The sequence below is a fragment of the Camelina sativa genome, chromosome 9 (assembly GCF_000633955.1).
Source record: "Camelina sativa cultivar DH55 chromosome 9, Cs, whole genome shotgun sequence".
NCBI lineage: Eukaryota > Viridiplantae > Streptophyta > Magnoliopsida > Brassicales > Brassicaceae > Camelina > Camelina sativa.
In genome coordinates, this window is record NC_025693.1 from 25315426 (window position 1) to 25326118 (window position 10693).

The window sequence follows — 10693 nt, forward strand, 5'->3', positions numbered from 1 at the left end:
TATTCTAAAGTATCGTCATGACGCGGGTTTTTATATAGTGTGAATCGTGTAAATGACCCACTTGACATTTAAAATTATTGGAATGGAAGAAGTTATCTTTAAGAAAGATGAAGTAAGAAGAATTGTTCTTGGATAGGGAAAAAGAAGTCAATTAATCAGTTAGAGAAGATATTGAAAATAACAAAAAGATGGGATAATTTAGTCTACGTTTTGTGTCGATTAACAGCTAATTAAAGATAAAGGTCCTTCAAGAAAAATGGGTTTTTGAATAAAAGCGGTTAAAAGTTAATAGAACTATCGAAAATGGAACACGATTCACGTTGATTGTGGTAACTGGTGATCACTGGAATGAAATAGTAAAATGATGGCATAACGACGAATAACAAACAGTAGGAACATGCCAAATAGAAAATTTGATTAATAATCACAAAATTCCAAAGCTAATTATTATTTAATTCATAATTTCATATCTAGATACATTGTAAGAAAATATGTAGTTTAGCAATTAGTATAATCAAACGTCAAACGTGAATATTATTGCATGACTGAAAAAGAACCGCACATATATATAGTGGAGATTTGTGTCGGTCGAACTCGAAATTGGCTCAGTAAACTTCTGACTTTATTGGCCAAAAAATCAGAAGCTGAATCCGAACAAAAGAGTTATAAACCGGATTAACCACATCATTTTTTCTAATCAAACCAAAAAACAAAAAAAAAAAACAAAGCAGTTTGGCTCTAATCCAATAAACATGTGTTTCTTAAAACTGAACCATAATGTCAGATATCGACTCGTACTAGCAACTCCAGCACTCGGTTTTGCTTATTACTGTGTATGCAAGAAGTACAAATTTTTAGTTACACCACTTACACTACTCAACCTTCAATCTTTTGCAATGTGCGTGATCGATCATATTATTATTAATACTAATATTAAGATGACCAGAGAAATACAAATTTAGATCAATGTTTTAACACTTAACACATCAATTTGCAGATGATAGTATTGGCTGCCATCATTGCAGATAATTCAGATGTGAAAAATGTGATTTTCATATAAATAGAAAAACACATTTCACAATTTGCATGATGAAATATTATGTTTTAGTTAAATAATATTTTGGTGTGCACATGCAATTACAAACACAATTAACTCTAAACCGTACTCTAAAAAATTATCCAAGTAACTAAAGGTTACAACTTTTTGTATTTTAGCCTTTAAAATACAAAATTGCTACGGAGTTTAGTCATGGGACCAAATCTTCCGTACTCATGTTTTTTATATACATAAAAGGAATAGGTAAGACTAAAGACAATGCCAAAGACCCAAACATTCTGGGAAAAGATACAATTCTGATCAATCGTATGCTTTTTTGGGACCAAAGAAATGAACTTTGTTGAAATCCATCAGCTAACAAACAACTCTGACTAGAATAAGTTAACACACACAAAACTTCATCAACATTAACTAACCGATTTGTATACTCTAAATCTTATGTCAAAAGCACTTAAGATTCAAAATGAACCATATATACACTCACTAGATGCAACATATAAGCATCGATATCTAGCTGCAAGTAACACCCTTCCCTCGATAACTCTTAATCCCATTACAAGCTCAAAAAAAAAAACTAAACTAAGATAATATAATCAGCCTCAACAGGTAAGAGTTTGGAGAGCAAAGATATACTTATAAGCGATTAACAAACAGCAAGATATCGAAAAAGAATCACAAAGACTTACCAACAACAATAAAGAAAGGAATGATAGTCGTAATTGCTTCCATTGCAGAAACACACACACACACACCATTTGCTTTGGTTTTTCCAACATCAAATTTCAAAGACGATTCTACAATCAATTTCACCTTCATCATACAAAGCTATTCGAGATCAAAATAGTCTTAAGTCAGAAAAACCAGTAATAGCCGTCACAAAACAAACCAACAAACACTAGCTAAAAGTCATCCGATCTCATCCGTAAGAAAAAAAAGATACTTGATAATAGCTTTAATAAACAAAAGCCTAACCATCCTAACGGAAAATATAATCCTTCCAAACGTGCCAACCCAACCACCACCACCACCGCCTAACTAAACTATCATCATCAATATGAAGGAGGAGCACGAGGTGGAGCAGCACCCCAAAACACGTCGTGTTGAGCCATTTGGTGACCATTAGGCATAAAATTAGGAGGCATATTATACATGGGCGGCTGCATCGGTCCTTCGTTTCCATCATTCCCACTCTCGTTATCATCATCCTCCTTCACCTTCTGCTTCTTCACATCTTCTAGCTGTAGTTGCTGCTCTTGTTGTTGTTGTTGTTGCTGTTGCTGTTCATCTTCAATCGGTAACCTCTCGTAAGTGGCATTGCAAAACGTAGCAGCTATCACAATAACAGGCCCAGAGGCAATAAGCGGACCAGCGACACCTCCTCCCACGACTTGACCTTGAGCTCCAGCTAAGTAAATGGTCAAACCAGCGGCTGCAGCAGGAGAACCAGAAGTAGGAAGAAAAGCACCACACATAGACAAGATCTCAAACTGACCACGCAAGCTCACAACTCCACCAGAGGCAGCAGGCTGACGCAGAGTAACATTAGTGACCAAACCACTACCGCTCAGCACAGAAACACCACGGCCGCGTCTACGAGCAAAGGCGTTTAAGCTTTCCGCCACGTCAGCGCCAGTAGCAATCTCAAGAACATGGCTCTGAAGAGAGTTAGGGCTTTCTTTGGTGACGACGACCGGACTCTTTGGTTTGTTCTTGGAACCAGGAGGTCTACCTCTAGGACGCCGACCCGTAGAACCGGATCCAGATCCAGGATCAACGGCGGGCTGCTCGTCACGGCTAGTCTGCTCTTCTTGGCTCTGAGTCTGAGTATTGTTAGGGCTTCCACTGGTGAAGTCATTGTCCAATCTTGGATCCGAACGGGTCATAGTCGGTGTGTTGTTGTTGTTGTTACTGTTTCTGTGGTGTAAAGAAGGAGCTGATGAAGTCACGGGACTCTCAACTCCACCGATTGCAACATTCCCAACCCACCAAGGATTCGCCATTGATTTTTTTCCTTTTCTTCTCCAGTAAAAATTAGAAATAAAACTTTTTTTTTTCTTTTTCTTTTTGGGCTGATGGGCTCTCCGACAAGAAACTATTACAAGACAGGAAGAGAATCCGAAAACCTTATCTTTAAAAAAAAAGAGAACTTTAGATTAACCAAATCCAAACCAACATGTTGCATGAAGCAGACACACAAGACATGGGTGTATCATTTGTTTGCTATCATCATACCTGAGAAAGAGAGAGAGAGAAAAGAAAAAGAGGAAGAATCAGATCTACAAGAACAAAGAAGAAAACGTAAATTAGAAAATTTCCTAAAAGCAAAGAGAGCAAAGATCAAATAAGGGAAAACAAAAAAAAAGAAACCCAAAAAATCTTAACTTTTATATTCCCATGGAATAAAAATATTACCTTTATCATAAAAAGGAAGTTTCTTTGTCTGTTTTTTTTTTTGCTAGCGAGTGAGAAGAAAAGGGTTAAAATAAAAAAAAGAAGAAGAGAGGAAGAGAGAGAGACCAAACAAAACAAAAGGTTTTTAAATTTTCAGGCAGAGATTTTTGTACTTTGAAAGTCGTGTGAGAAGTCTTATTACCGTCTCTTTCTACTTTGTACTTTGGGAAGATATATTGGGAGCGTGTGTGCGTACGTTAAAAAAAAAATAAAGGACTCTGATGGGAGGCGTACGATAAGGGGATTATGATTTGATCTTTCGTAATAACGGGTCTCTGAAGCGGTCCTCTCTCTTCTCTTCTTCTATCTCTCGACCAGAGCCGTCCTTTTGGACCATTGAACTTTTAAGTGTTCGTGCAAAAGTTTGAGCGAGCTTCTCTAGACGCCTGTCTCTTCTATTGCTCACTTTTGTGGACCCTTTCTGAATTTACTTTACTACCCCCCCTTCTTACATCAGTTGTCAATTTCTTGGTTCTGATATGGTTAACCAAGTTGTCTTCTTTCTTTCTTTTTTGGTTTGATAATAGTGAGTGTAAAAAAAAAAACAACTTAGAAACCCAAAAATAATGAAGTTGACTCGAGGAAACTCTAAAAGACAGAGACTTTTAATTTAGGCAGCTATACCCTATAGTAGTATAGTGTATATAAACATTGTCAACTTACGCTAAATTATCTTGTTTTCGAGCTTCATCAAATATAAGCACGTTATACGTATGATTTATCATTCATGAAATAGCTATTTAGCTATAGAGCAATGGCGAATAAAGAAAGAAAAAAACTATAGAGCAAAAAAAAAAAAGTGGTAACGTTTAATTACTATAAATGGAAATAAATATTGTAAGGTCCAATTAAGGTCTTTTAATTCTTTTGTAATTCAATCCCATATGGTTTTGGATAATATGCAAGAGAGAGAGAGAGTGACATTTTTTTTTTTTGGTAAGGCGAGAGAGAGTGACATTTGAGTATTTGACTAATCTGTTATTGAATGCTAAAGGATAAACCCAATTTCCAGAAAGAAAGAAAAATACTCCGATTATATTAAATAAATTTGATATTGAGACATTGAGACATTGAATTTGAGGAGAGATGACGACGATTTGATATTAAATAAATTTGATATTATCACACCATCTTGAAATTTTCATTTCCCGCTTGAGAAATTGGAATTTTATAAGTTCATTGTATATACAATTTTGTTTGACCAGACCATACGACCATATCCAGTTATAATAATACTAATATATGAGGTCTGATGTCAAAAAAGGAACAATAATAATTCTTGAAATATTGAATTTGGTGGTCTCACTTCTTTAATGAAGTGAATCAAGAAAAGGAGGACACCACCGGCCCCAATGGCCACTAGAACGGAACGTTACATTATACCATTTGTATTTAATGTCTTTTTGTCGCCTTTTATATTCATCTTGTAGTATTTAATTTATATTACCTACCTATATATATGTCTATCATTTATGTAATTACCTTCCCCACCAGTTTTAAGTAAAACGACATATGCACGGTAGAAAGTTTCAACTCTGTACACTGAAAATATATTACAAAATGAAAAAATAGAAGCAAAAATATAATGTTCGATTATCAAAACCCAACTAACGGATATGGACAACCAGTAGTTGATATTTGGGAATCTTAACAGTAAACCTTTTGAGCAGTAATATCATTGCTCTTCAATAATCAATACCATTAGTCGGAATTCGGAAATCATCTACTGATCTACGTACACAAAATAGTAACATGTCGTTTAGAATATAGTTTCAACACCAATTAATGTAATCATGAGACTTTATAATCATCAGGTTTCGTTGTCAAATTGTAATTAACTTGTTCACACTTCAGATGCTATATATATCTTCTCTATATTCTGTTTGACTTATTCCGGTGTTCTTTTAACTTCAATCATTAGTAGAATTGAAGGAAGACCATAAGTTATAACTGTACGATCGAGTATGTTTTCTTCAAGATGAACACAAAATAAGTAATTAACTAACAAGTCTTCGATAACACGTAATAGTGTGCAAGTGCAACCCTACTGATAAGTACCTTTCAGTGTATATAATATGGAGAATTTGACAAATTATGTCTAAATTGTTATAAAGAAGTGATTATTCATCACTAAACATGACACATGTTTTAACACTTGTCATGTTTATCTCTTTTAATTAAGTGACTCATCATTTGTTTTGTACCTATAAATATGTGATGAGAGTGAGATATAGACAATATATAAGATTTCAAAGTAAAAAGAGATGTGTTAGTGTCCCTCACCCTCTCCCTCACCATCACGTTTCTTCTCTACTTTTTTTGTGCAATTACACAATTGCATAAACATAAACATATACATACACACATATATATATATAATAATCTTCTATATTTGCGTTATTATCTACAACACGTTATCAGCACGATCGTCTCTCTGCTCCAACCGATCTAACCGTTTCTATACAGATCAATCTTTTGACGTAACATCTAATTTATGTCGAATTTGTTTATTTAAAATTTCTTTAAATTCAAGAATATATATATATGAGATATTTACGGAGTAAAAAGACTATGTCTTCTCCTTGATCATAATGGTAGGCTCTGCCTCCTTGATCATATAGATCTACATTCTTGATCAAAAAGATAGGCTCTGCCTTCTCGATCATGCCTTCTCGATCATATGTTAAGATTTATATTATATTATGGAAGGCTCTGCCTCATCAAAATCTCATGAATAAATTAATAATGGACTTATTATTCATGTAGATAATTATGTCAAATCTCGCCAGACTTGAAATCCTTGCCATTGATGTATCTGGAAAAAATTATATGACATGGGCATTGGATGCACGAATGCATCTGAGATCAGATGGGCTTTTAAGCACCATCGATCCGTCGAAAACGACGTCAGATGAGGATAAGGCCAAAGCCATGGTGTTTTTACGCCACCACCTCCACGATAATCTGAAAAATGAGTACATCACGAAAGAAGATCCTGTAGATCTTTGGCAATCACTCAAAGATAGGTTTGATCACCAGAAATATGTGATCTTACCAAAGGCTAGACATGAGTGGTTAAATCTCCGGTTCTTGGATTACAAAAGTGTTGGTGAATTTAATTCCGCTATGTTCGGAATCACCTCCAGGATGGCTTTGTGTGGCGAAGAAGTGAGCGATTATGATATGATCGAAAAAACGCTCTCAACTTTTCATCCTGGAAATGTAATCCTGCAAGAACAATACCGGACCAAAGGATACACTCGATTTTCTGAGTTAATGCACGTTCTTCTTGTTGCTGAACAAAATAATCAACTCGTGATGCTGAATCATCAAACTCGCCCAACTGGATCAGCTCCACTTCCAGAAGTGAATGTTGCTTCATCCAGTTATAATTGGCAAGGACGAGGACGCGGACGCGGTCGAGGCCGTGGCCGTGGTCGTGGGCGTGGAGGAGGTCGTGGCCGAGGTAGAGGAAGAGGTCACTATTCTAATAGCTTCAACGCTGGCAAAGCCAACAACGATCTTCATGTAAATGATGCCAGCCGCATTATAAAGAAAAAAGATGAGAGTATTTGTTACAGATGCGGCATGAAAGGTCATTGGTACCAAACTTGTCGTATACCAAAGCATTTGGCCGATCTATATCAAGCGTCTCAAAAGGAAAAAGAAAGAGACGTTGAGACCAATCTCATCTCAAATGAAGCTGGACCTTCCTACCATGGTCTCAATGATGAAACTCATCTGGATATCGCAGATTTCCTCGTCAATCAAGAGAGCGGAAAATCATGCGATTAAAATCTTTATGTAAAATAATGCTTGTAAAACTTTTGGTGTTTAAAGTCTTTTTGTAATATATTTTAAATCTCCTAAGACTTTGTTATATATTAATGCATATTTTATGAATGTTTTATCTCCAGAAAATGTCAACTTTTGAGATTGAGGACGAAGAAATGTGTCTAGCAGATAGTGCTACTACGCACTCAATATTTAGAGATAAAAAATATTTCTCCTCTCTCAAAATAAATGACTCCGCTAAAGGCGTGAGCACTATATCTGGAAATGCAAAGATTATAATGGGCTTTGGCGAAGCCAATTTTTTAATGCCAAGAGAACAAAATTTGAAATAAAAGATGCATTATATTCCCCTAAGTCTCAACGAAACTTGATAAGTTTCAGAGATATCCGAAGAAATGGATATCATATAAAGACTATGAATAAGAATGGCATTGAATATCTTTGCATCAAATCCGAGGAAAAACATATATTGGAAGAGTTACCAATGTTATCCTCTGGATTATATTGCACAAAAATAAATGTATTCGCATCGTATGTTACAGTAAACTCAAAGTTTACTAATACGTTTAAGATTTGGCATGAGAGACTTGGACATCCTGGTTCAATCATGATGCGAAAAATTGTGCAAAATTCTAATGGCCACCCGTTAAAAAACCAGAAAATTTATTGTTCTGGTGAGTTTTCATGTGATGCATGTTCTCAAGGAAAACTCATAATTAGGCCATCGCCAACCAAAGTCGGGAATGAATTGCCAATATTCTTAGAGAGAATACATGGTGATATATGTGGACCTATTCACCCTTCATGCGGGCCATTTCGTTATTTTATGGTAATGATTGACGCATCTAGTAGATGGTCATATGTGTGTCTTTTGACAACACGAAATACGGCTTTCACAAAATTCATTTCCCAAATAATCAGGTTAAAAGCACAATTCCCTGATTATGCCATAAAGAAAGTAAGGCTTGATAACGCTGGTGAATTCACTTCACAAGCTTTTAATGAATATTGTATGTCAATGGGAATTGATGTTGAACATCCGGTCCCTCATGTTCATACACAAAATGGCATGGCTGAATCTTTGATTAAACGGTTACAACTCATTGCTAGACCGTTGATATTGAGAACAAAACTCCCAATTTCTATATGGGGTCATGCTATATTGCATGCTGCAGCGTTGGTCCAAATACGACCAAGTGCATACAATACATATTCCCCTTTACAATTAACGTCTGGTCAAGAACCAAACATTTCTCATCTCCGTGTTTTTGGATGTGCGGTTTATGTTCCTATAGCCCCACCGCAAAGAACAAAAATGGGGCCACAAAGGAGATTGGGAATATACGTCGGTTATGCATCACCGAGTATCATAAATTATCTTGAACCACAAACTGGTGATATGTTTACAGCACGTTTTGCTGATTGCCATTTTAATGAAGATGAATTTCCAGCGTTAGGGGGAGGAATTAAACAGGTACCAAAAGAGATTACATGGAATACACCATCTTTGGTACATCTTGATCCCCCTACGAATCAACGTGAGCTGGAAGTTCAGAAAATTGTACATTTACAAAATTTGGCAAATCAATTACCAGATGCGTTCACAGATACAAAAAGGGTGACAAAATCACATATTCCCGCTGCAAATGCACCATCAAGAGTTGAAATTCCTAGAGAGGAAATCGATGGGAAAAAGGTTAATGAGCCTAAAGTTCAATTGAAACGGGGGAGGCCAATAGGTTCTAAAGATAAAAATCCCCGAAAGAAAAAGAAAATGGGAGACGGAAATGAAAAGGTTCAAGAGGAACCAAGTGAAGAGAAAAGTCATCAGGAAGACGATACAGAAAATTATGAGATCTCTATTAACTATGCCCAAGATGGAAAATTATGGGCTAGAGATGAAATCGATGATGATAATGGAATATTTTCTTTTTCTGTATCTAAAGAGATTGATTATGAAAATGATGATCCTGATCCAAGGTCTGTGTCAGAGTGCCAACAAAGGCCTGACTGGGAGAAATGGAAAAGTGCAATGCAAACTGAATTGTTCTCCCTTAATAAAAGAAATGTCTTCGGACCTATTGTCACTGCATCTAATGATATAAAACCTGTTGGGTGCAAGTGGGTTTTCGTGAGAAAGAGAAATGAGAAAGATGAGATAACACGATATAAAGCCCGACTTGTTGCACAAGGTTTTTCTCAAAGGCCGGGAGTTGATTATGAGGAAACATATTCTCCGGTCATGGATGCAATTACATTCAGATACTTAATGAGTCTAACAGCTTCTAATAATTTAGAAATGTACCTTATGGATGTAGTGACAGCGTATTTATATGGATCATTGGATAATGAAATACACATGAAAATTCCAGAAGGATTTAAGGTTCCTGAGACTTTAAAGGAAAAGCCTAATGAGATATATGCGGTAAAATTACAGCGATCACTTTACGGATTAAAACAATCCGGACGCATGTGGTATAATCGCTTAAGCGATTACTTATTGAAGAAAGGATATGTAAATAATGAAATATGCCCTTGCGTCTTTATAAAGAAATCCTCATCGGGATTTGTGATCATTGCTGTATATGTTGATGATCTCAATATAATTGGAACTCAAAAGGAGATTGATGATGCTAGAACTCATATGAAAGAAGAGTTCGAAATGAAAGATCTTGGAAAGACAAAATTTTGTCTCGGTCTTCAAATAGAACATCTCCAAGATGGAGTATTTGTGCATCAGTCAAATTATACGAAAAAGATTTTAAAGCGCTTTTATATGGATAAAGCGACTCCTTTGAGTACTCCAATGGTCGGTAGGTCCCTGAATGTTGACACAGATCCATTCAGACCTTGTGAAGAGAATGAAAAAATACTTGGTCCCGAAGTACCTTATATGAGTGCTATCGGTGGACTTATGTATCTTGCAAATTGTACCCGACCAGACATTGCATTTGCAACTAATTTACTTGCAAGATACAACTCAGCTCCTACCCGCAGGCACTGGAATGGAATTAAGCACATATTACGTTATCTTCAAGGTACGATTGACTTGGGATTGTTGTATCGTAGAAACTCTGCGTTTGGTCTAGTTGGTTTTGCAGATGCAGGATATTTATCGGATCCTCATAAATCTCGATCCCAAACTGGATATGTTTTCACTATTGGAGGAACTGCAATCTCATGGCGCTCACAGAAACAGACTTTGGTCGCCACTTCCTCAAATCATGCAGAAATAATTGCTCTTCATGAAGCATCGAGGGAATGTGTATGGCTCAGATCAGTGACTAACCACATACAAGAATCAAGTGGAATAGTCACCAAGAAAGAGCCAACAACATTATTCGAAGACAATGCTGCTTGTGTCGCTCAAATCAAAGAAGGTTACATCAA

The 10693-nt window shown here is 36.1% G+C and overlaps 1 protein-coding gene and 1 pseudogene across 4 annotated transcripts; one reads left to right on the top strand and one right to left on the bottom strand.

The window, feature by feature from the left end:
- LOC104712191 (AT-hook motif nuclear-localized protein 15-like) lies at positions 1765–3839 on the bottom strand. Of its 4 annotated transcripts, none has more exons than XM_010429034.2 (2): positions 3743–3839; positions 1765–3289 (listed from the first exon to the last, which is right to left on the bottom strand). In XM_010429034.2, exon 2 carries the CDS (start codon positions 3055–3057, stop codon positions 2107–2109), a length of 951 nt encoding a protein of 316 aa, XP_010427336.1. In that variant the 5' UTR covers positions 3058–3289; positions 3743–3839; the 3' UTR covers positions 1765–2106. The 4 variants fall into 4 exon arrangements, with proteins under 4 accessions (XP_010427336.1, XP_010427337.1, XP_010427334.1 ...); XM_010429035.2 differs by lacking the exon at positions 3743–3839 and adding an exon at positions 3651–3742; XM_010429032.2 differs by lacking the exon at positions 3743–3839 and adding an exon at positions 3470–3644.
- LOC104712192 overlaps positions 9078–10693 on the top strand; it is an 8815-nt pseudogene continuing 7199 nt past the window's right edge.